Source organism: Salarias fasciatus, chromosome 16 (genome assembly GCF_902148845.1).
Source record: "Salarias fasciatus chromosome 16, fSalaFa1.1, whole genome shotgun sequence".
Taxonomy (NCBI): Eukaryota; Metazoa; Chordata; class Actinopteri; order Blenniiformes; family Blenniidae; genus Salarias; species Salarias fasciatus.
The window spans coordinates 22,024,311-22,050,079 of record NC_043760.1 but is presented as its reverse complement, the minus strand read 5'-3'; the positions used below and the strand labels follow the sequence as shown (position 1 = coordinate 22,050,079).

General features: G+C 45.1%; 2 protein-coding genes across 7 annotated transcripts in view; both read right to left on the bottom strand.

Annotated features, from left to right (window-relative positions):
- Nucleotides 1-1,976: 1,976 nt before the first annotated feature.
- dap1b (death associated protein 1b) lies at nucleotides 1,977-4,254 on the bottom strand. 2 transcript variants are annotated; one of them, XM_030112813.1, is made up of 4 exons: nucleotides 4,079-4,254; nucleotides 2,629-2,719; nucleotides 2,470-2,542; nucleotides 1,977-2,347 (listed from the first exon to the last, which is right to left on the bottom strand). In XM_030112813.1, the coding sequence occupies exons 1-4, from the start codon at nucleotides 4,146-4,148 to the stop codon at nucleotides 2,231-2,233; spliced, it is 351 nt and encodes a 116-aa protein (XP_029968673.1). In that variant the 5' UTR covers nucleotides 4,149-4,254; the 3' UTR covers nucleotides 1,977-2,230. The 2 variants fall into 2 exon arrangements, with proteins under 2 accessions (XP_029968673.1, XP_029968672.1); XM_030112812.1 differs by having other exon boundaries at nucleotides 2,470-2,536; nucleotides 2,620-2,719; nucleotides 4,079-4,244.
- A 2,304-nt stretch (nucleotides 4,255-6,558) lies between these two features.
- pkp4 (plakophilin 4) overlaps nucleotides 6,559-25,769 on the bottom strand; it is a 74,277-nt gene continuing 55,066 nt past the window's right edge. For all 5 annotated transcript variants that reach the window (XM_030111330.1, XM_030111331.1, XM_030111333.1 and 2 more), the window contains 14 exons: nucleotides 22,853-23,063; nucleotides 21,750-21,882; nucleotides 20,113-20,326; nucleotides 15,624-15,807; nucleotides 14,705-14,822; nucleotides 13,490-13,681; nucleotides 13,189-13,362; nucleotides 12,790-12,940; nucleotides 11,689-11,881; nucleotides 9,776-9,860; nucleotides 9,504-9,618; nucleotides 9,209-9,349; nucleotides 8,351-8,415; nucleotides 6,559-7,406 (listed from right to left, as the gene is read on the bottom strand). In XM_030111330.1, the coding sequence (XP_029967190.1) occupies nucleotides 7,158-7,406; nucleotides 8,351-8,415; nucleotides 9,209-9,349; nucleotides 9,504-9,618; nucleotides 9,776-9,860; nucleotides 11,689-11,881; nucleotides 12,790-12,940; nucleotides 13,189-13,362; nucleotides 13,490-13,681; nucleotides 14,705-14,822; nucleotides 15,624-15,807; nucleotides 20,113-20,326; nucleotides 21,750-21,882; nucleotides 22,853-23,063 (2,225 nt within the window). In that variant the 3' untranslated portion in view covers nucleotides 6,559-7,157. The remainder of the gene's footprint in view (nucleotides 7,407-8,350; nucleotides 8,416-9,208; nucleotides 9,350-9,503; nucleotides 9,619-9,775; nucleotides 9,861-11,688; nucleotides 11,882-12,789; nucleotides 12,941-13,188; nucleotides 13,363-13,489; nucleotides 13,682-14,704; nucleotides 14,823-15,623; nucleotides 15,808-20,112; nucleotides 20,327-21,749; nucleotides 21,883-22,852; nucleotides 23,064-25,769) is intronic.

The window sequence follows — 25,769 nt, the reverse complement described above, 5'->3', positions numbered from 1 at the left end:
AAGAGACGGAAACAGGAGTCAAAGCTTTAATGTAAATCAAGCCTGGTTGGTTTAAGTTGTACTACTGGAGAATACGAGGAGGAGGTTCCTCAGCAGCTGATGGAATGAAGACAATAATTCAAAGCAGGGGCTCTAAAATAATGGCCACAGTCACTTCTTATTCCCTGGAAAACCTGCACAGGATTCTTCCCTGGTGGGGAATGTTAGTCTCTGGCGACCTCACAAGGCAACTGGATTTTATGCAGGCATGTACAGAGACAGTCTTCATTCTTGGCATAGTGCGTCTACATTCTTTCTATTGTGGCGGGAGGATCAGAGCACACTTTGGGGCTGCGTGCATGTCAGATTTCCTCTCTCATCCCACACCTCGGTGCAGGCCGGAGCTGTACAGTGTGGAGCTTTCTCAGCAGCATGGCGGGCAGCGCGGGGTCGGCGAGATTCTCCTCGGATGGCCGGGAACGGGCAGACACTGGCAGGGAAACGCACCATGTCTGCATTTCAGAGGACCACCAACTGATTTTCCCTCCACAAACAGAGTTAAAGGGGTTCCTTGACTTCACCCACAGATGGGACCAAACCAACATGAGCATCGCAGACCGTTCAGGGCCAGCACAAGGCCTTCACAAGGCCAAACACTGTGCACTCTTTTTTCTGAGTAAACAAAGAAAAATAAATATTGAGACAGACAAATGAAGGCAAACCAACTTGTTTGAGCTCAACCTGTTTGACGCTCCTGTGTGTTCACGTAAAGCAGTCAAATTAGACTGAAATGTACAGAGTCAGCGTGTGTATTTGTTGTGATGTTATAAACAGAATTCAAGTCTCAGAGAAAAGTTGCTTTAAACCCCCCCTCTTGAGAATACAGAGGAGACCAAGAGGAATCACTCATGTTAAATGGAAAATATTCTTTAATTGTATGTTGCATTAAAAGAAAAAGTTGAGCAAAGCAATATTAGTGGGTTAGTGTGGTTTGGCAGTGAACATCAATCTGCCTTAAGGGAAAAGGCGTGCACCCAAATGAGGTGTTAAAACTTTCACCACTACATCAATTAACGGGATATTACTTTGGCTCAAATAATTGTGTGTTTTAGATTAAATTATGCAGAAATGCACTTTTTAAATGGCCCAGAAAGAGGTTCATCAGCAGAAAATGTGTTTTCGTTGTATTTTATTAGGTTGATGGTGCAAATGTTTTGCTACTGTGCAGTCTGAGAGTCTTGGACTTGGCCTTTCTGACTGAAAGTCAAAGCTGAAAAACAAAGGTGCCTGTACCGTTTCCATGGGAATCACTCATGGAGAAAAAGATGGAAAATATCATACCTTTCTTCAAAAGGGTCCTTTAAAAAAATCCCTTTAACAGACTTACTTTTAGGTGATGGGAGTCTTATCTCCTTAAAACTGTAATCTTGTTTTTCATCAATTCTATGTCAAAATTTGAAGGAGCTCTGCAAATAAAGCTGAAGTTTTGTAAAAAATACGTCAAAAAATATTATTAAAAGTTTCCCTGCAGTGTGTGCACACAGAATGGTCTACGTAAGTGTATAACATTGTACTTTTCCTATGATTTAACTGCCTTAAAATAACTCTTCCCGAGAGTTCATCAGCACCACAGCCTTGTGTATTTTACAATGATTTTGTGAACTCACACAAAGAAAAAACTGCAATACATTTGTTTATCCTCAATGCAACAATGATTAAGATTAAAAACTAAGACACAGTACACACCTTCAGTTCAACGTTCAGTTCATAAATGACTATTTGCTGCCCTCTAGTGGCCAAACTAGATTATAAAACAACATACAGGAAATAAACACAGGAGCCAGTGATGCCATGCATTTCTTTTTTAATAAATCTAATATAAGTGCCAAGCAATCCAAAGTGAAATTTCTGCTTATAAATCTGTCTTATAAACCCTATTCACATCCCTCAAACCTTCACCTCAAAACATACCGATACCAAAATGTCCTCTACTGTTCCATTGGCAGGTAAAATACAGCTAGCAAAAACGTACAATAATGCTGGTTTATAGTATTCTGACGAACAGGTACAGTTCCAAAAAGATCATTTTTCTTTCCAAGTAAACAGCTTGATGAACGCTTTCTTCCCATCAACACTTCACAGACAGCCTGTCAGTCCCCCCGTGTGTCTAACGCTTCATGCTGGTGTTTCACAGTTGACTTAACATGGTTCCCTCTGGGGACTTTTTTTTTTTTCCTTCCCCAAAATGTGTTCAATACTTCCTGGGCTGCTGGATGAAAAAGGTCCGGGGGGAGTGAGGCTTCTCCACGGCGGGGCGCACCTTGCTGTGCCTCACGCTCACCGGTGTTTCTGGGAAGTCGTGGCTCAGCTGCAAAAAAAGAAGAAGAAAAAAAAACACCAAGCAGGAGTTTATTTAGTTGCAGTTCTGTTCTGTGGAGCACAGCGACTCCTGCAAGCAGGCGAGTGGCAATAAAGTGTTTATAGGTGTACCTTATCCAGCGTTCCTGCGAGGAGTAGGCCGACTTGTTGCATCCTGGTGGAAGTGGCAGCAGACCGGCTGCACAGATCACAAGAGAGTTTCAGACACACACACACACACAGCCTTTAAAACCATATGTTCTAGATGGAAACTGTGCATACCTCATTTTATTATCAGACCTCTTGTTATCCTTCTCTGCAGTCCCGTGAGCGCCACTGTCTTCCAGGCATTTCTTGGCGACTCGTTTCCCTCCAGCTTTTACTGTTGACCCAGAGAGGAAAACAGGTTAGTCTGGTACCTGAAGTTCATCTGGGTATGACAGCATGCTGCATGCACTGATTTCAGGGAAAACAACCCTATGCTGTAGTTTGTCCAAGACAAACTACAAAAAATACACACGGCTTGCAATGGTAAAGTGCTTTTAGCAGTTCTACAATAATGAATATGTTATCTATCTGTACAAAGATCCGTCAATCACAAATCAGCATGCAATGGTGATAATCTATCGATCCCCGAACACTAGTAAGGATCCATCATTTGCGCAGCGCAATCAGTAAATCGTGCACATCTCTCTGAAGTGCCACACACAACCATTGCCTTGCAACATGCATGTCGTCCAAACAAACTAAAAGCATTTATTTAGCAGTGATGGAGCATAGTGGCTCATAACTTAACAATCAAACATACAGCAGTTGCAAAAAAGACTTAGATCAAACGTAAATGTAATTTCAACAAACTACACTGTTTTTCTTAGCTGTTTTTGCAACTTTGAGGACCTAAAAATCATTGGTGTGCCTGCATAAAGTCTGAAAAAACAACAAAAAAAAAACTTGCATGTAATTTACAGAATGTAAAAACCTATTTCTGCTTATGAATTTGTTGAATGCTGCATGCCATTCAATCTCAGCCCAACCTGGATTCAGTACAATCCCAGCAGTGAGGTATGATTCACATCCATCATTTTCCCCTGTTACATTAAATAAAATGCCATACTAAATCACCCCACAGTTAAAATGGCCATAAAACACATGCAAAATGTCTTCAAATATACACAAAACAAGGATCTACATCATGAAGTTATCATGACTGCCCATTTTAGACCATTTAAAGCAACAGCCTGGTGATTTATCACCAAAGGTCATCAGAAAAATAAAGACTTTCACAAATGATTAGTGATAATATTGTGCATGTTTGCAGGGCTTTTGTTTTAGTTTTTTTTAACACGCATCAGTGAGCCAGTGTGACACCGAAGCCTGTGAGAACACGATGTTACTTTGTGCAGGACCGAGGCAGCAGGCCTCCTCCTCCTCCTCCTCCTCCTCCTCCCTGCAAACAAAGCACGGAGCTGCACACTCCACTGCAAACACACCCGCTACAAATCTCTACTAATGCAACACGCCGCGCATGGAAATCACTGCACAAAATGCTTCCTTTGCTGTAAAATAAAAAAAAAACCTGCGGTGGATTCAGCGTCTCGCTTTGTATCTCTGTGTATCTGGGTCGAGCAGTGGGAGAGAAAAAAAAAAAAAAAACATCACAACAAAACATCAAGAGGCTCCGAGTGTAGAAAGGTTCAGCGGCGCGCGACGAAAAAACAACAAAAAAAAAAAATCAGTTTACCTGCTGGAGGGTGGCCAGCTTTCAGCTCGGGAGTGTCCTTCACCCCGGATTTGGAGAGTTGTTGCACCATTTTGGAAAAGTTTGCGGGGTGAAACGCAGCAGCGGAGTGTGCGGGTCGGGACGCCCCCTCCGTTTGTTTTTATGCTCAGACGCAGATGACGTCCCGCGAGCTGCAGGAAGTCTGCAGCCGCGTGCACGCCCTGTTTTTCTCTCTCGGTTTTTTTTTTTTTTTTTTTTTTTTTTTAATCCCCGGAGTTCAGAACACGAAGCGAGTGGAGATCTCACCGAGGAACAGCCGTATCGTGTCATTTGTGGCTCTTCCAGCTCGATGCGCTTGTCTTTTATTATTGAAAATAAGTGTTTCCTGTGTTTAAATAACACACAGGTTGTGCACAGTCAAAAAAAAAAAAAAAAAAGAAAAGAAAGAAAAAAACCAAGTGCATGCTCATGGAATGTGGAATAATATTTTTAGTTTTTGCACTACGAAAGGGTGTGTCAGGGTCACTCACTGACTCCAAAGACATGAAGGAAATGCGGTTTCTTTGTTATTAAATTCTGTAACCATCGGGCTCCTTCTCTCTGCCTATTACACTGATGACAGGGTTTATTCTGAGTCACAGAATGAAATACTCTTCTGAGAAGGCGTCTCACACACACCTGTGTGTACCCTTTGCTGTTGTGCTTTCAGGACACAGAGGACACACCTGATGCATCCCTGGAATTCTTCTGGAAGAAAGACTGCCCTCAGTAAACTCTGACTGGGTCATGAAGCGTCCTCTGACTGCCTGTCGTGTCTCAGGTCAAATAAGACACATCCACACTTTTTTTTTGACACCTCATTTCCTCTAAATGGATCAATATTGATCCAGTAGGTAGTAATCATCATAGAAGGCTGGCAAAAATAGTGCAAATTTGACATATGACTCCAATTTGTACAACAAGCAACAAACGAAAGAAAATTTTAACAGCAGTGAAGCCTTCATGACAAAAACCCATTATATCCATTAGGTAAGACAGACAGGCTCAAGACGGCATAGTTAGGGATGTCTATCATGTGCAAGGCGTCCTGAGTGGAGAATATCGAAAGCTACTGTGTGCCAGACACCGGGAATGTGGGGCGCCTCATCCATACCAAGTGGTTCTGTGGAAAAAAAAAAAAAAAACTTGAAATTGTCTAAATGGGCATCTGCAATTTGCTCTATGAAAGGAGTGACAGAGCTCCATCTGGTCTGTTTGAAACAGACAGACTTTGGAGGTTCATGCATGTAAGAGTTTATCACAAAGAGGCAGAGCATGATTTAAAAAACACAGTTATTTCAGCTGCACTTAGAGTAGTTTCACCCTCGCGAAGCCATTTTCATCCACTGTCTCCTCACAGTACGAGGCTGTTTAATCTCACTGACAATCACTGCGAGCCTGAGCTTGTTTTTTGTCACTTTAAAAACTTAATGAGCAGAGTAAACTCTCAGCTGGATGCTCATTCAGCTCATCATTAAGTTAGAGCAGCTCTCTTCATAAGTTATAAAGTTATCTAAAAATACCAAGTAGATGTTTTAAGATGACTGAGAAAAGCTGATCCATCATCTTCAGAAGTAATGAGAAGGTTTTTCAATGGTTTCATGGTTTAAAGTTGAAGTTTTAAAAAAAGGTTAAAATTAATTGACTTTTTTTTTATTTGTTGAAATTTTTTGATTTGATTGAAATGGTCTTAACAATATGTACAGTATGTGGTACATTAAATAAAGAAGTGATTTACATCAAGGAGGCTCAGGTCATTTTTCATTGATCACACCTGCTCTCTTTGGGACTGAGAGAAGATGTGTATTGTTAGAGAATAAACCGTCCCGTTAATATTTCGAAGGTAATGCTTCGGATATTTTTCATAGTTTGGATGTTTTGATGCAGACATGAGACCATCTTTAAATCCCTCAACATACACACCTCCACTGGTGATGCTCAGCATCAATATCTGCAGAGCAGCGCTGTTTGGAAATGAGACCTTTGTTTCTTTACTGATCCCAGGAGCCCAGTTTGCTTGTCCAGGTGTAAGCACAGCTTCAGTAACTGGTGGGGATTTGGTCCGTTGCTCCAGGGCACAGCGGTAGGGTTTCATAAAGTTTCACTTTTTCTTCAAATCTCTGCATGTTTTAAAGTTCATGTGCAAATCTCCAGTAAACATTGATGAACTTCCACCAAAGAGACACAATCACACCATTTAAAAAACAAAACTGACCTTTTTTATTATGTTAACATGGTTGTGTTAAGATGCCATCTTTGTCCACATATGTCTTTGTATATTTATATATCTTTAGAGATTCAACATGGCACAAGTTTCATCTTTTTAACCAGTGCTGATGAGTGTAAACCAGGTAACAGGTTGTTCTTTTTTCTTCTGTATTTACAATAGAATGAAAGAAATGTACAAGACTCCATGGCATTACACAGCTTCAACATTAAGTACAGATACAATTTGATCCCTCTGTACAATCTAACATCATTAGTTAACTATTTTTATGCTTTATTTTGTCTTTTTTTTTTTTATTCTTCTTTTACAGATATGAGTTCATGATCCATTTTGGCTTCGGCACATACACATTTTCCCCATCCTGACTCTTACCGCGGACCCTCGCTTTTAACATGACTCACGGCTTTCATGCTATCACAGCTAAGATTTTCATAAAGGAAAATAAAACTAACACCTAGACAGAACAGGACGCACGTCTCCTCCCGGCAGTGTCCAGTATCGTCCCTCGACAGACCCCCCCCCCCAAGCGTGATTCCATCTTCCTCTACGAAATGAAAAGTGATTTTAAAGAAACATTCCATGATTTCCTTCTTTGGCACACGTTCCATCTTTCCATCTGCTATCACTCAGTTGAACTCTCTTCCATACACACACACGCGCACGCGCACACACACATCCACTTTAAAACAAACACACTTATAAAGTCAAGTTCATGTAGAAGTTTGTTGCTTCCGTTGTGCTCTCTGAACTCCTCGCCCGCCTCTGCTGCTCCTTCTTTTACAACCCGATCGGAAAGTTATGGAGGTAAGAAGCTCCTGAAAGCATCGTGGGGACCTATACCCAGGAGTCGGGGGAGCCGGGGTACTGCTCTGCCCTGTAGGAAGGCCTCCGTGTGCTGGCGTAATAGTCCACGTAGTTGGCGGTGGATTTCAGTCCGAGGGTCTGGGAGCTGTAGTCCACGGCGGGAGGAGGGTAGGTGATGACCTCCTCCAGATACGCGTCGTCGTAGCCGTGGGGCTGCTGCAGGTACATTCTGTACGTATCGTAGTTCCTCCTGCCGGGCTCTTCCGTGTAATACACAGGCTGCATGGGAAAAAAGATCGGTAAAAGAAACTTATTTTCATGAAATCACTTTGTGATAAACCAGTTTGTATTACTCCATGTACGTAAATATGATATATGTGTTCCACTGAAGAATACCTGAAGACCACATATACAGAAAATTTTCACCTAAATTTCACCGTTTCACCGTTTCATGCTGATGAAAAGCAGCAGCGCGGACTGACAGCCAAGCAGCTTCAGCAAAGTGCACTTTCCTCCCGCTGCTGATTTCTCAGGCGGGACGCTAATCAATCATCTTCCTGCCCGCACGGCCGCGGCCGCTAATGCAACTGCGAACAACTTCAAGGTAAATGGTAAAAAACCCAGAAGATAGATGGATCTGTGTTTGTCTGAAGCAAACAGGGTAACGACTGTCTTCACACATTAGACGGGATGAAGGGAAGAAGTGAGCGCCGCTCGCTGCGTCTCCCCGTTATCTGAGCGGGCGCACACGGATGTGTCCGGCAGCGGCAGGTGCCTGAGACGCGCCCGGACCGTCCCAATCCTGGCGGTCACATCCGCTCTGCCTCAAACAATGGCTGATGCCGCCGGGTCAGTCTGAGCATCGCCGTCTAGCCGCAGCGGAATAGGTGTCAGGTCTCTTTTTTATTAGTCAAGCGGCTGAGAGGAGCCGCTCGTCCTCGCCAGGTTCATACACAGCGGTGGGCTTTTTCTTTTCTTTTCCTTATTTTAATCAACGCTACCAAGCAATTCCATTCAGAGGGAAATACATTTGTAAGAATGTCATCTTGCGTCTTCATCGCAGTTTTAATAGATCTATCAGTCTACATGACTTTTAAACTGCATTAACGAGTTTGAAAAAGGTAAAATTGGAGGTATCCTCACTGTACGCTCTATTCAGAGGAGATGATTATGCAGCGGCTGTGAGTCATAAGCAGATATTTATACAATACTATTAAATTCACCTGTGTTCTTCGGGGCTCCTCTCTTGTGGGTGACGAGTAGTAATATGGAGACGGCTTTCCAGACCCTGGAAGAAAACAAACAAAAAAAAAATAATGCAGTAAATCAAACGGTGAGGACGTGAATGTAAATACATCATTTCATTTCAGTGGGAAAAGTCTGCACATCCCCAAAGGGCAAATGTCTGTATTTAGATAGAGGAGGATCAAGGAGCACTGTGCTATGCTGGAGAGAAATAACACCAAATAATAGAGTTGGCCAACTGCTGCTCTGTTGTTTACATAGCCCATGGGATGGGTATTTTCATTGGCACTTCATCCGACCGGTGGAATCCAGCAACTCAATTTCCACTTCCCCGTGTGACTCGTGAATTGTGGAGGCTGTGGCTCTTTCTGTTTACTCTGCCTTCGGCTCCCCCACGCCCCCCCACCGCCAACCGGCGTAGGCTGGCGAGAGCTCTCGTCTGGCTGTAGGACGTCTGGGTGCCCGCTCGCCCGCCCGCCCCCCGTTTTCAAACTGGGCCGGGGTAAACAACGGCCCCATTGTGGAGCGTCCCTCCCCGACTGGTTGGGCCACTTTGCCGCGGCTGAGTCCAGCACGAAAACAGCTCTGAAGTACTCTGAATCTAAGTGCCTCCGAATGTCTCGGCTGGCAGGCGTTCGAGCGGTTGATAAGAGAGGACTGAAGAAGAGAGAGAGGGCCTGGAATCAGCCTGAAGCTTTACGGGGGATAAAGCAGATAATGCCCTGCACAGAGGCAAGCGGAGGGCTTCCTGCAGTCTGGAGCTGACAGAGGGTGTGGCGCACATTAAAAAAAAAAAAGTTTACACAGCACTGATAAGTGACTTTCAGGATACGCACCTAAATACTGTTTTTTATGAATGCTGTTGTCTCCTTGGTAATTATAAAATTGCATAGTTGACTGTGCTCTCTGGTAATCTCTGATGGTGTCTCTATGCTCTTTGATGCCCAGCATTGCAGGAGACGACGTGGCACTGGCAGCTGCAGAGAGAGGGAGAGAGAGAGAGAGAGAGAGAGAGAGAGAGAGAGAGAGAGAGAGAGAAACACATTTCACCATTAAATTCCAGAGGTTTTCCTGTTTCGCTGCCCGCACCTATTTTCGCTCCGGGAACATCTGCTGTTCTCTGAAACGTACCGGGGTGGTTGATTGGAGAAATCTGGATAGTGCTGTGGAGCGTGGGCTGGGACTTGAACCGGTCCCGTTCCAGAGTCGACACTGGTGTGAGGAAATGGTTTTGGTTCCAGCCATCCTGTAAAGGCAGCGCAGAGAAAAAGAGGAAAGTTAGTGGTAAACAAGTGGTAAATAGTAAATAAATGTTAGTATAACTTAGAGTATAACTTAGAGTTATAACTTTCAATGTTTCAATGATTAAGCCACACCCGATCAATCGATTCCAGTGTACTCACTTTTTTATAGATGGTACGCAGATCTCTGTACTGCCACAGTGTGTTCAGGACCTGAGCAGCTGCTTTGACCACCTTCATAGAGTACCTGAAAAACATTTACACAAAATTAGAAAACTTCCATTTAACACTGATCCATTTTGCTGGTCAGATTTTGATAAAGAATCTTCTGTATCATCGTATCTTGAGTGACTTATATTATCTGACACATATTTAGAAACGATTTAAATATATAAATCATCCAGTACATTCCATGTGGGACCACTAGATGGCACTATATGACAACTGAATGCTGAAGCATGAAACATCATGACCAGATCTAACCTCACTCTTGTTCTCACCACAGGTTTAACCAAATCACTCTTTCTTGCAGTGAATGTATTAATCATTTCTACTATGGCATTTATTTGACTTTAAGTTAGACCTTTTTTTTGTAGTTGTTTCACTGGCCATGTGACTTTAAGAAGCGATTTGTTTATCGAAACAGACTGATCAATACCTTCTGTTACCACTAGATGTCAGTGTATGACAACGGAATGCTGCTAAAGTACAGAGTCCCAAATTAGAACAGAGTAGAAAACAGAAACAGAAGCAGAAAGAGATTTTGGTGTCTCTGGGAAACAAGTAAGGGACTGGATAAAAACAAACTTTTCCCCTGATGAAGGCCAGTAGTCTATTAAAGCGCGATGGCAAAATCTGAAGGAAGTAATTCATGGATGGAGAAACTTTTCAGAGAAACGGTGATGTCTTTCTCTGCACCGTCTCTGTTAGGTTACAGTATGTATTTTTTAGTTGCTTAGTTTGCCATGTAGCTTTCATTAACCAGCCCTGTCAAAAGAGCATTTCTGGATGTTTTTGGTGGAACTGGGGCAGCATTCTGTTGTCATACACTGACATCTAGTGGTCCCACATGGTATATTCTGCAGTAATAATAATTCTTACAATTGTAACATCACAAAGAAATGCCGTATTTTTAGTTTCTTGCTATGCTCACCAGCACAAAAAAACCTTTTCTTTCTAAAAGAAATCTTGAAGCTCCAAAACATAAGCGGTTTGAAGTAAATGAAAACTTATGTCATATCTTGAGGTTCAACACTATTTGAGTTTTACTGAGTTACATTACACTGGTAATAAAGTGCATTGTAAAGCTCAGTGGACAGTGCGACTGATGGAGGAGTGTGTCCTCGGTGTGTGTTAACCTGGAACATTACTGAATATATAGCAGGCTCGAAATAGCCTCCGTACCATCATTCCACGGGGACGTGAAACCTCAATGCACACCATCCCACCTTCCCTGCGGCTACCGCTTCTCCTTCTGCAACTATTTAAATGTGTGCGAGTGTTTCAGTTTTTGTTTTTCTGTAGTCGTGGGGACATCAAACAGACACGCACGGAAACCCAGGAGGAACCGAGGAACAGAGGTGACAAACATCCTCATGAGAGAAATCATTAAATCCCAAGCTGATGATATGTTTAAGGTCTAAGGTTAGCCGAAGGGTTAAGGTTAAACTTTTTGTTTTAATAAGATTTAGAGCAGGCCTGGAAATGAATGTTAATGTAACATCCCCAGAAGGCATAAAAACACAATATATGTGTTGTGTGGTCGAGTTCATCCACACAAATGGGAACAACAACCCGGGCTGTACTAAGTAATGGATACTCATGTGACTGTGGGGGAAAAAATCTGGATAATCAGGAGACTTTAATGAAGGTTGAGGTTAAGTTAAGGTCAACCTCAAGTAAACGCTAATTATTGCTGAGTTCAGAGAGAGTCGATGCGATGCCCGGGACAGGATGTGAAGTCTGGGAGCCGTGCGTTCACAGGACCACGTACACATGTTAGAGTCAGGCGTCCATCTGTGTGTGTGTGTGTGCTACAAGAAGACATCAGACAAATCCGTGCTGCTGTAACACACCTGTCTCCCCTGCCCTTGGTCATGTTGACCAGCTTCTCGATGCCGCCCGTGTCGGCCAGGGCCTTGGCGTTCTCCATGTTTTTGCTGGTGACCTCGTGCAGGGTGCAACAGATGGCCGCCACCGTCTCGTCCGACAGCAGGTTGGTGTTTCCCCCGGGGAGACGGTTGACCAGGTCCCTCATTGCGTACTTCCCTGGGCGGGCGGAAGGTGAGGTGAAATCAGAAAGCAACTCATTATGACATACTTCACAGCGAGTTTGTGGTCAGACGTCTATGCAGAAAGAGGAGTGGAGGCAAGACATCGCAGCATTTGGCGCATTTTTTTTTTTTTTTTTTACAGGTTAAATCATTTACAGGAAACTGTCTTCCACTGCGACCTGAACTCCATTATATACTCTCTATATCACAGTCCATACATTCCCTTGGTTTAGCCTGCAGTGCAGTCGGCAGTTTGCTGAAATGACATTGCGTTATCGTTGCAAGGGCACTGTGGAGAGCGAGAAAGCTTTTGAAAAAGGATTGTTTCCCTATCTCTCCTCCGGCACAGTGGCACAGCTAAATACTTGCAGCATAAACACACACACACACACACACACACACACACACACACACACACACACACACACACAGAAAGCTAAAAGCACCTTAAACAATCACTGAAACTCCCTTTCCCCTCTGAGGCATTGCCCCCGCATAACTGGAACTGAGACTACTAATTAATTCTAGAAAAAGAGCCCTTTTGCTCATAAATATTTTATGATAGACAAAAGGACGAGGTGTAAAATAGTAGGTCACTAACAGGCCTCCTGGTTTTGATGCAGAAAACTGCATTTAAAGACACAGATTAACGATGCTGGGTAATCACAGAGTTGTGTAATATGACAGATAAACAGTAAACTTTCTACAGATTGCTTCTTCACCTCCTCACTCAGCACTTTTGTGTGTTTTTTGTCAGTGTGTCTGTGTCCGAACTAAATCCATTTACAGAACGGCTACAACGAATAGAAGCTGCTGCACACAAAAAGCAGTAAAAACATAATAAGTCTGCATGTAATGCGATGTTACTCGAACATGCACACGCTTGACGGCGAGGAAGCTGACCTATGAGCTCCTTGTTCCTGACATCCAGCGCCATGTTCCTCAGTGCGGTGGCCACCGAACACACCACCCGGTCGTTATCCATCCGCAGCAGCTCCACCAGGATGGGCAGCCCTTTCTCCTTCCGCACCGCTGCACGGATGTACGCCGCGAACTGCACACACAGACAGGCATTAATACTTCAAGAGGGTCTCCGTGGCACGTTGAGGAGTGTGTGTCTGCACGTGTGTGTTTCCGAGTGTAGAGCTGACATCAGCGTCGGCTGACACAGAGGAGGTGAGCTGTTAAATCCCTTTTATCCAGCTGAATGGACGCTTTGTCTCCAAGGTATCACATTTTAACTGAATTCATAAAAACCCGAAGACAATGGCCGCATTAGCGAGCGTTGGCGTGGTTCTGTACCTTCCAGTTGCCGGCCGACAGGTTCTGAAGGGAGCCGGCCGCGCCCTCCAGGGTGGCCGGGTTCGAGCTTTCGGCCAGGAGCGTCAAGTAAGGCTTGACCACCGACGGGTGCCACAGCATCTCCGCCCCCTTGGGAGACTTGGAGAATCCGGGGATGGGTCCCACACCGTCCCACTGAATAAACAACAAAACAAAATACAATGTAGTTTTCTTTGTATGGACTTTAAAACTGAAAAGTAATTCTTGGCCTTGCATGTTGATTACACAACTTTTGTGATTATTTTTCTGCTTTTACACACACCGTATCTTCCGGCAAGCTGTTTTTTTTCTTTTTCTTCTTCCTGCCCCAGCAGCTGGAGTCCACCTCTTTACTGGGCGACTCTCTGCCCAGCAGGCCGTCCAGCTCCTGGCCCCCTATCTGCCGGGAGGGCGTCATCTCCAGCTCCAGGCGGTACGACAGGTTCCTCAGAGTGCAAATACAATTCTCCACAATCTGTCGGACACACCGAAAAAAGGCCGTTTGGGTGGGCACGAACAGCGGCGGCTTTCCCAATCATCATGACAAAAGCTAGAGTACAATACGCTCTGCACGCCGTCGTACCGACAGCCAATGAGCGGGACGCTGGCCTTCTATTCGCCCAGCTACGTTGACATCAATTAGATATGGAACCCCGGGGTCTCTGGCTGGAGAAGATATCCAGACCAAAGAAAATGGATTTTATCCCATAATGCACAGAGAATGTCAATGAGCACATATGTTAGGAGTTGTAATTCTCCAGGGAGAAGATCTCCATATTACAGATCCTTCTTCTGACATTTCATCACATTTGTAATTCACAGGTTGGGCAGCAGGACGGTGATAGAGAGGATTCTACGTACAGGCCGAACTGTTCACTATTGAGTTTGCATGTTTTCAATGAGTGTGCAAGATTTTTTTTCTCAATTTACTCTAAATTTATCCAACAGGTCAAAGTCAATACTGTTAGAACGACTGTTCTTTAATTTCTCGTAGAAATGAGTGTGTGAGAGAGAGACAGTGCTAACGTCTGTGTTAGAACTGTAAAAAACAGACTGACTCCAGATTCTTTCAGCCCTGAGCTGGATAAAGTTGAAGTTCTCTCGGGAGATGATCTCCAAAAAACAAATAGTTCTCTAGACTAGTTACAGTTACAGTTTGTACAATGATGCATTAGGTCCACGTCGATGAGGATTTTGTTAATCATTCCGGAAGTGATATATCAGGAAAGGAAAAAAAAAAAAAAGACATTTTTTCTTTATACCTACAATGAAATATGAAAAAAAAAAACAAAAAACAAAAAAAACTACATTGTCATACGTTTTCTCGTAAGTTTTATTTTTGGTAACAAAGCTGTGGGGGTCATTTGGACAGAAACAGTGAAACGGGCTCAAACAGGGACAAGCAGGATTTTCCCCTGAGTCTCTTATCATGAGGCTGCATGTTCTCCTCTTGGCTGAGTGAGTGTGTGTGTGTGTGTATTTGTGTGTGTTCACATACCTTGCTGTCAAAGTCAGAGGTGTTCACACAGGCTTTGATGACGTACAGCAGTGAGTCAATCAGACCCTCACAGGTGCGCATCTGTTTTCTGGCCTCCTCACCAGCTGAACTCAGGTTCCTTTTTTTAAAATCCACACACAGACAAAGACAGACAGACACACACACACACACACACACCAAGGCATTTGATTTGGGACTTTCCTCAACAAACAGATGAGCATACACAAACACAATGATGGCAGTGTGTGTGTGTGTCCCTTTTGAGCCTGTAATGTTGGTTTTGTCATCCCCATACACCATCCATAATACATGAGATGAGTGTGTGTGTGTGTGTGTGTGTGTGTGTGTGTGTGTGTGTGTGTGTGTGTGTGTGTGTGGTCTGGCTGAGGTAATTACAACACTCTGCTGGGTAAATAGGGGAACTAGCATCCATGCGCAGGAATGTTTGCGTAGCATGGAGACATCGTCGGCTCGACTAACTGTCAGCAATTAAAGGCTAAGCTCAGCATGCCGCGCAATATCTTCAAAGGAAGAAGCCCCGGGAGAGACACAGTCAGGACTATTAAATCATCTCGGCCTGTAATCGTCTATGAACTGATGGAGTCTTTGCAAGTGAAACAAGGCAGGTCAGAATTACAGGTACAGGAAATATGGGGCAAAATTAAAACGTCACAACCGAACACATGTTTCTACAATGACTTTAAGAAACACTGCTCTAAAAGTCACTTGAAAATAATGTTTTCATTATTGTACGGGTTTCCCTGAGTGCGCCCTGGGGTCCCCTGGGCTGGATAAACAGACAACATGAATATAATTCAAGCAGAGCCAAAGTATGACCTCATCCTAAAAAGACCCATGTAATACCAGCACACGTCCACTGTGGGGTGCTAGTGCCAAGTGTGAGCATCAGGTGGTTCACCTCAGGCAGCCCGTGGTGTTCCTCAGCACCAGCGAGGAGTGGAACTTCAGCTTGTGGTCGTCGTCGAAGGCGGAGCTGCTCCACCCGGAGTGAGGGATGATCACAGTGTTGGTCAGAGTGGTTAGAGCGTCCCGGATGATTGTCATCTTGACGGCGTCGCACGACGACAGGTTCCACAGCACCCCTGAGGAGACAGACGGCAGGCCCTGAGAAGAAGAAGTGTGCATGCAAGCCTCCAGCTGTGTCAGCCGTCGTGTGAGGTTAGGGCTCGGGCTTTTAATAACTCAGTAAGGTGGGGATGTGTTCATGCACAGATCAGGACAAACAAGCAAACAGATGCAGAACACGAGTTCGAAGAAAACCTCTTCTGAAAGGAAACCACGGCTCTGGTATCAAGGTATCAGACTCAAATATCAAATTTCATCCAGGCAGGATCTCCTCTGGGCAGGGATTATTTGTTTGAAATGAAAAATAAAAGAAATAAGATGGGGCGGGACGCTATATGGCATCAGCTCCATCATTTGAAATTAAATATAAATAATGTCATGGCTTCAGATATCTCACCATCACTCCACTCAATTCAAACCTACTTTTGGTAAACGCTGATAATCGTGCACAGTCCTTTGATGCAACATCTGTCAGGGATTATCCAGCATGCAGCATGTTCTTTTAATTAGACGGCTCTCGCTGCTTGGCTTAAACCACGACAGAGATCCTCTTCTGCGGGACATGGGCAACCGTGCAGGAAAAAAACATCAGGAATATTCACGAAAGAGAAAGCACAACTGAACTGCAAGGCACATGAACAGTGTGGCCTGTGTGTGAGCGCTTCAAGTGAATTCTTCATGAATCACACACAGTGCTGGCCTCTGTTTTTCTTAAACTTGCACACCTCAGCTCGGATACACGACATGACCTGAAGACGGTACGGCGGCGAGCCTTGCCTGTGCTTGTATATGTTTTTTTTTTTTTTTTACTCACACACAGACGGCTCATTGAGGTCAGAAATAATGATAAGCTTCCCTGACATCTTCTCTCCCCACCTCACTGTTTATGTTCTCTCAGTACGCCGTTCCCATTCGCTCTAATTGAAGCGGCGGAGACGCTAACAGTCTGTAATGCGGCCCAGGAGCCCATTTCTGGACGCGCGGCTGCCAAAATGCTACACAGCCTGGCACACAGCGTCTGAGCCTCTGCCAGTCATTCAATCGACAATTTCACTTACCATTATCTTTATTACTGTAACAAGAATGCGATTTCAAACCCATTAAAATCCTTTAACTTCTATCATTTGATTCATATTTTTCAGAAGACAAATCTGACAGGACATCGCTTGAGAGTGCATGTAAATGTATATGGCAACACCGTACTGTATAGTGTTCACTTTAGTCATCCATCCAACTACATACAATCGCGCACAGGGAGAACATGTAAACTGAAGCAGAGACGTCTAACCCTTGCATTTCACCCAGTGGGGTGAAACGTAATCAAACTTCTGCAGTGATCGACCTGTGCCGCGTGCGGCGGCGCATTCAGGGCCGTGTTTACCTTTCTCAGGGGAGACACAAAGATGGCTCTGAAACGGGAGCACTAATGCACCGATGGCGCCGTCACGCCCGCTGACCAGTGTCTCCGCTCCCTTTTAACGCCACGATCCACTCAGTCCACGGCGAAAAACAACAACAGCTCCCAACCTCTCCCCGACAACCAGTTCCTCCACAAACATCAATTTGTAGAAATGAATGCTCTCTGCAGGATTTCGGGCTGGTCCTGTGGCGGCAGCACGCCAGAAAAATCAACCGCAGAATTTATTGAGGTGTGACTGACAACGCTGTCAGTGGAGCAACACCGGCAGCAATACCCATAAGTCATATCTGACAGTCAGATGGAGCAGACCTGCGCGCGCGCGTGTGTGTGTGTGTGTGTGTCTGTGCAAACATGGGGCTAAAGCTCGTTCTATGCTCTGTGACTTGCTCTCTTCTGCTTTTGCTGGGCTTTAAAACATTGACCCAAGGTAAACATCGCTGTGACACCAAAGCCAATAATCTATCCAGAGAGCAGAGGAGCGGGCAGCGGGGCGGCGGGGGGAGTTGGGGAGGCGGGGGGGGGGGGAGCTTTTATACACACTGTGGCAGCTGCCGAACCACTGATACAGCAACTATTTGAACCGAATACCTGACGTCTAATGATTTAGCTATGAAGATATACCGCATTTGCTCCTTGACTGACTTCCAACATGTGGCACGTGTGTAGATAATAAATCCTCTGCATGTTCCTAAACACACGATGAAATTAAAAAATACATTCCCCCTGTTGTTAGCTGGTGTCTATGGGCTGATCGTTCTTTTTTCCCTTGACCTAGGAAAATTAATTGCCAAAAAAATGATCATACTACCACTACTAACACCAATATCACTGCTACTGATAATAATATTAACACCGCTGCAGCCACCAGGCTTAACTTTTCATGAGGCCACATCCTCACCCTCACATCCTGGATGACGGATCGGGGAAGCGAGCGACTGCTCCTCTGAGGCCATCTTTTGAGTTTTAAACCACAGAGCAGCGAGCCATTAACTCCGCCTGGTGAAGAAGCGGCGCCCGGCTCGGCAGCATTGTTTTGTTTTTTCTTTTCTCCAAAACGATGCGGATTACTCAAAAACCGCCCGGTTTATTAACCTGTCAATTTTAAGGAGTTAGACTAGAAAAGCTGTCAATGCCGCATCGACCGGCCCTCGGAGGGGCCAGCCTGGCGAGCACTCCGGTGGGCGTTTTCTCATTTTCTCCCCCGTGCTGTGGAAGACAGTGTATTAGTGCTGATGGCTACAACTGGATTCATTTTGGATCCAGATACTTTTCTCATTTTTCATTTGATCAAAAGGTCATTAACCTCCTCCAATCTTTCTTCCTCGGAAAACAAACACAGCATTTCACGCCAATAATTGGAAAAAAAGAAAGTTTATGTGGTGAAGCTTTCCAGCTGATCTCACAGTAAATTTAAAGCTTCACTTTTCAAAAAGTTGTGTTAGTTTAAAAAAAAGAACAACTCAGACATTAGATATTTCAAGTTAATATTTCATTAAGTTTTAACAAGAATCGAATACATTAAAGTGTGTGTGTTTAATGTGTGTTTGAGAGCTGAATTCAGGTGTCTGTGCCCTCGGGGGAGATGACCGAGCGGCGGGCTTTGACTTTTGACCTCTGGGGCGAACTGAGGACAGATCAACAACCACACCAGCTGCTGGCAGAACAGGCAGGTAAACCAACAAGATCGCATTCAGACTCCCCAACAACATGACCCCTGACCCGACGCTGGGGTGGGCCATTGTCCTGCACAGAAGCTCAGATGACACCTGGACCGCTAAAAAAGAAGCGGAGACGGAGACACTAACACAATGGGACGCCGGGACTTCTGACAACTGGTGGACTGACCTTTTGACAAAGCTGCTTAACTTCAGTGATGAATACACACATGACGCTGTGTAGGTGAAATGAGGAAGAGTGTGTGAAGGATTGCTGTCTGTTCCACTCAAGCTTCCAGAGCGAGAAGCTCTTGTCACCCGCATGAAAACTCTTTACGTGGATTGTACACTTTAGCTGTAATTATCAGAAGCGATGCACTGCTGACCTTTTCAAAACGCCCCCTATGCTGGGGTCCGCACCACCCACAGTTAACCCAGGGACGAGCGGATGAAAGGGAAACACCGCGCTCACAGGAAAGGCACTAAAACTTTACATGTCTTTTGAAAATTCAAAAGCAAACAGACACATTGATTTCAGCAGTGTTTGTGAGCATAGGCAAACTGTACGCTTGCAAAACTGAGGATTGTTTTCCTTCTTTGGTTTTGAAGCAAACACAGAGACAACAATTACAAACCAGACAATGCAAAAAGAAAAAAAAAAAGAGGCTGTGCTCATGCTCTGACCACATCGTCCTCCACGGAGAGACAACTGGGCTGAAACCTTTGAACAAATAAGACTGGGGGATGGAGTCCGGCTCAAACAGCTGACTCAGCCAGCTGGGAGCCAAACATCTTGGCTTGCTTATTCCTATAGCGCTCCGCCCTGATCCTAAACAACTCCGATTATTACCCTGTTTGCGGAGCTCCAACAACACAGCGACATGCTGCACACAGTCCGACGCAGAGAGAATGAGACCTAACAGAGAAGACAGTTAATCTGTCTGCAGCCTGAGTAATAAAACGATGAGGATGTTTTGGAAATGTGGCTTCAAGTAGTTGGAAATCATACAAATGTGAGTAACAGCAGCAGCAGCAGTCCTCCGTGACTCGGTTCCATTCATAACGCTGTGGCTGACCGCAGCGAGTCGTTTCATTGTTTATCCAAAGCATCTTGATTCACACCTCAACTTCAGGAGCAATTCTCGACGGTTAACCGTGGCGCGGAGCTCCAAGCCATGTTAGCAGTCCTGAGTTACAGTACGGTACAGTAACCCCCCCGCCCCGCAGACTCTTTACACGTGACCGACCTGTGACGAGCTCCCGCACTTCCGCGTCCACCGTCTTTCTTAGCAGGCGCAGCAGGGCCGGGATGCCTCCCGCATTCCTCACGGCGATCTTGTTCTCGTCCATAGCTTTGCCGTAAACCAGGTTCCTCAGAGCTCCACAGGAGTTCCTCTGGACCTCGATGACTTTGTGGTCCAGGAGATCCACCAGGTGCTTAATTCCTCCCAGTCGACACACCTGTGGACAGAACAGATCTATTAATAGAATTAGAATGCAAAATTCTTTGTTAATCTCTGGGGAAAATAAAAAAAAAAAAAAAAACATAGGAAATGGCTCGGACTTCCAATGCTTTTTTTCCCCTTCTTATACATTGTGCCGAACAAATTCATGCATTTATTCATGTGACAAGAGAATGTACACACGCAAAACATGAATTATTTGGGAAAGTAATGCTAATCTATGACCATGGAAAGAGCCTTAACCACAGGAGGCAGAAAATGGAATTTATATTTTCCTCTGGAGCATGGGAAATAGTATATCCTGAAAAAAGGTTCTATCAAAACAAGCGTTACCTTCTTTATGGCGTAGAATGAACCGTTTTGTGATATACTGACATTTGGCACCTGAAAATACAAAAACCTCCCTTTTTTCGGGCGATGTCCTATTTCTCTTTCACTGCTTTTCCATCAAAAAGTAGCATCTTTCAACAAAATACTTTATGTTGGAGAAGACAAGTTTGACCTTTAATGTCTGAAGGAAAAAAAAAAAAGAAAGAAAGAAAAGAAATAGATGTCTGAGTTAAAATACTGTGGGAACGGAAAGATTTTATAACACAAGGAACGTTTTCGCCGGTGCAGTGACAACTTGTACTCCTTTCCGCCAGTCTGTCGTGAAATCCGGTACGACTAGAGTTTGTGTGAATCACCTTCTGGGATTTCATTTTCAATACATTACACATGTTAATAAATGAACGCTTCAACCAGCTGTATCCAGTTCTGGACGGAGAGGATCGTCGCTCTCCAGATGTGGACAGTTGTTCTCGCTCACACAGTTAAAGCGGCAGCACAGGTTACATCATTTTCCACATCTATTACAGCAAAACGCAAGAATATGGAGCTTGTAAAGTCGATCACATCCAGAGTTTGGTCCAGGTTACAGTCTCAACTGCACTAAAGTTTATTTCCAGAGCTACTTTTCTCACTTTTTCTGCGTATTAGCTGTGTATAACGTGGCACTCACGCTCATGAAAGTGGACCACACTGGTGCAGAAATATGGTTTGGTATTTTGGTAGCAACACAATTTTCTGTGGTGCAACAAACTCAAAGAGATTTTACACATTCTGCCAATTTCTAATAACTGAGCGGACATTTTTCTTGGAACTGAAGAAAGGTTTGAAGCCTTGTGCGACGAAATCTTCAAAAGCGCAAACACAAAGGCACAATAAGCTCTTGTTTTTTCTTTGAAAGACATTATTTTCACATTTGTACATTTTAGGAATTGTTGCCTGAATGAGATTATTTCTAGAGATTGTCGAGTGCAGCAGAACTGATCACTAAAGCTCCTTGAATTAAAATAAACCTTCACATGAGTAATACTAATGATTTGACAAACAAAAAAGGTTCTCTCTGCTGAGATGGAGCGAGGCAATCGTGGCCGTACCTCGGTCTTGATTCGGTTATCGCCGAAGCACAGGTGCTGCAGGTAGGCGGCGGCGTTGGCCTGCACCGAGGGGAAGTGGTGCTGCAGCATGTGAATCACCTCCGTCAGCTCCGGGTCACGCCACGCAAACTCTCTGGAAGCACAGGTATCAGCATGAAGACAGAAACAGCTCTCCCTCCTTAAAAAAAATCACACCACAGGCACTTCTTTCCCCCTCTCAAAATGAATCCTGCAGCACCGCAGGGCAAAACTGATAAACCCAGGAAATTACATTCACATCCGGTTGCATATTACAGTCCACTCTGGTCACACTTGGTTTGCTGCCCTTTTACTGTGGTAAACTCCACAAAGACAGGAGGAATTCACTGTGTCTGGGCCGCTCTTAAGAGATATTGATTAAGCCATTTCTGCAATATACATCACCACATCTCTTATTTAAATGTTTTCCATTTGTCACGCTTTGCAGATATTTCCGCAGCCAGAGCAGCAGCCACGCTCTGGTATCTCAAAGCAGGTGACAAAAACGATACTTCTTGCATCTAAGTTGCAGCAGAAAAGTCTTTGCTTGACTGATTGTGAATTATGAGCAGTAAAACCCCCAGACTGGCCCAAAGAAATTTGTCTCCTTCGAGCCAAAGCTGAGAAATTCACTCAAGGATTTCCCCCCAGACAGGAGCCCTGTTAAGAAATATTTTAGAGGAAAATTTTTCTGCCAGTGCACTTCCTGAATGGACCCGGGCCACGCTAATCCCTGCGGTGTGCTCGCGTGAAGTAGTTACGCCACCGCAGCACACACGCATTGTAAACACGGCTCCCAATGTGCAGGGTCAGGAGTTTACTGCAAGTGTCGATCCAGGCGTGCGCTCGCGTACGTCGCAGACGCAGCACTCCGGCGCATGTGAGGGTCTATTGTTAAGTAGCCGGGCGGAGCTGAGCCGGATTAATGGCGCGGGCGGCGTGCGGCTACCCGGGGGGGGCTCTCTGTTTGAACAGTAAGAGGACACTGGTGTCGACCCAGCAGAAACTGGGATGTCCTGTAAGCGGAAGCAGCTCCATTCAGTGACGCCGGCGACTGAACGCAGAACGGTCTGAGCGGTTCTCACCTCGGGTCTTTCTGAATGCTGTCGATCGAGGGAGAACGGGTGGCGCCGTCGTCCATGACGACGGCCTGGCGGGTGAAGCCGGGATCGGAGGGCCGGTACTGCGCGGAGCGGTAGGGATCGGCGTAGGTGGCCGCCGTGTTGAGAGCGTAGTTGTTTCTTTGGTAGGTCATGGCGCTGCGCTGGCTGGACGTCCTCTGCAGACTCCCCACACCTGGGGGGGCGAAAACAAAAACGGTCAGGATTAAAACTCACAAAACAAACACATGCCGGTTGAGAAAAGCGTCGTCGGGGGAAGATTAGCGGGGCTCTGACCTTTAAACACAGCGCTTGGGACGCAGCGTACAACTATAGGGCTGGAGACGCAGGCATGCGGCCTTTCTGACACACTCAGCAACTTCTCAAATCTGGAACCAATTAATGACGAGGATAAAACGCAGCTCCCGCGGTTGCACAAAGCAGAACTCTTCTAATTCAAAGACCGCTTTGCTTGTTTTGCTTTTACAAGATTTGTGTTTAGCCGGAGGGTTCCTGCTGGCTTTCAAAGCGTATCAGAGGCTCCAACCTGCGTGCCGATCCAGAAATCCCTTCTCCTCCGCCTTCCCCGCTCCTTCACTTCATTTCATCCTCACTCTAACTTTGTGCGAACGCGGCGCAGACTCTTCGGTAAACCATGCCGGGTTCCAAATCCAGTCCAAAAAAACACACACTTGTAAAGCGGAAGCATCACAAATACAAACATGAAGAGAAGTGGGGCCGGGAGCGTCTTGCGTCGTTCGTCGTTCCTCCTCATTTCATTCTCTCAGAGTGATATTATGACCCAGATTTAATAAACACAGTAGGTCACAAACACAGAACTGCATAAACAAGCTGGTTGGATTTAGCCCCGTTTCTCACCAGAGCCACGTGACCCGTGGCAGCATGACTCGCTGCGCCGGTCAGATCAGCATCAGCTGCCCAGCATTACCGGGCACGAGCTCGCCGAAGTCCCTCCTACCAGGAACCAAGACGTCGACTTGCGGGGTTAGTCCAAAAACACAATTTCTCGCATCGGTGCACTTCCATGCTGGCCGGTAGCTCTGCCCCGCAATATGGCTATCTCCCCAAAATGTATCCTCCCAGAGCCAAAGACACTGGAGGGCACGTTATAAACAACACAGTGTAGCTTTGCAGGCTTTAGCGGCGCTGCTTACAGTCCATTCCTCTCCTTTTCAGCAAAGAATTGATACTCCCATTTAGAAAAAAAAATAAATAAAAAAATCTTGCTCCCACTTTCACAATGAAAGTACAGTTCAAGCTTACAGAAAAAAAAAAAAGCCAAAACGCATGAAAAGCTAGTTGAGGAAAATTGGCCATTGAAATTTCATTTCACAGCATAACAAAGCCAACTTGGGGATTAAATTGGATTCTTTTTAATGAGGCGGCTGTTACACAGATTCTATATCGGAAAAGCCCCTCCGCCTCCCTCCAGCTCCCATAAACACACTGCAGCTTGTCTGTGAGGCTCCTCGGCAGCATCAATAGCATTTATTAGTAACTTTATCGGTCTAAGCAGATCTCCGGTGTGCCAGGGAGAGGGCTGAATGGAGTGTGTGTGTGTGTGTGTGTGTGTTGGTGTGTGTCAGTGGCAGCCAAACATGTGCATCTGAGGCAGGAGAGATGATGAGAAGAGAGCGCCAGCATCAGGAGAGCACGGCAGGCAGCAGTCTGAGGACGTGGGTAACCGAGCTGTCCCCTGCACCCCTTCATCCTGCCTCTCCTTCTTAGTGTGACACACGGGTAATGGACTCCTTTGTGGCAGGATGACATATCAGAACCTGCCCATTAACTCATGTCTCGGCCTCTCCGTCTGACAGGGGAGGGTGGGGGGGGGGGGGGCGGCAGAAAGAAACACTGAAATCAAGAGACGAAAACAGGAGAGGAAGACGAAACACACATGGTGCTAAAGGGCGCGCGGAAGGACAAACGGTGCGTAACACACCGGAGCCAAGGCCGCCTGAGCTTTGTGCGGTCAGGCATGTATAAGAACGACACAAGCAAGTCTGAAACACTCCTGCAGTGACCAGACACTCGGTTGGAATGAAAATGTTGGTGTGTGAGTTCACCATGTGGAAATGGAAACACCACAAAGAAAAAAAGAGAGAGGAAGAGAGAATATCAGGGAAAAAAAACCAAAAAAAAAACTAAATGGAGTTTCTGGTAGATTTGAAAATAATTTGAAGGCTGATCTGTCACACATAAAATGCACTTGGAACAGCAGTGTGTGTTGTTTGCTGCGGCTTCCTCCACACTGCAGTGCTGCTGCACACAACCGTCTCAAGACTCTGACACTTTCTCATTAACCGATTTCTCTGAAACGCTCACATTTGACCCTAACATTGTGAATCGTGTTCACATTTACAGTCCCATTATGAACAGGATTCCCCTTTTTCTGCATCCACTACGGACCACACTGTGCTGTAGCAGTTAAAAGTCTCACAGTGGGAAGATATTTGATCAGAGTCATTTCTGTGTGCAGTTTACATGTTTACCCTTGCGTGGGTCTTTAATGGATACTCTGGTTTCCTCCCACAGTCCAAAAACATACAGTGGACTTTTATCAGTGAGTGTAAACTGCCTGTAGATGTGAATGTGAGTGTTTTTGACATCCAGGAAAAACATAAAGTAATATAGAAGATGGAAGGATGTTTTTAGTACCCAGAAAACATCTTCAACTGGAACCAGCTCACATTTCTACTCTCTTCCATTCTGGGTTGCATGTTCCTGGAGTCAGTCCCAGGTAATTACGGGTAAAGGCTCTGGACAGGCTGCCAGTTCATCACAGGGCAAATAATCACACACACACTTATGTTCACACCTATGGGCAATTAACCTCACAGGCATGTTTTTGGACTGTGGGAGGAAAACCATCCACAACATA

Coding starts and splice junctions, on each gene's coding strand:
- dap1b (XM_030112812.1), bottom strand. CDS start 4,148: ATGGTGCAACAACTCTCCAAATCCGGGGTGAAGGACACTCCCGAGCTG. Junction 2,537..2,619: donor AGGTCTGATAATAAAATGAG/GTATGCACAGTT, acceptor TGATCTGTGCAG/CCGGTCTGCTGCCACTTCCA. Junction 2,348..2,469: donor TCGCAGGAACGCTGGATAAG/GTACACCTATAA, acceptor CTTTTTTTGCAG/CTGAGCCACGACTTCCCAGA.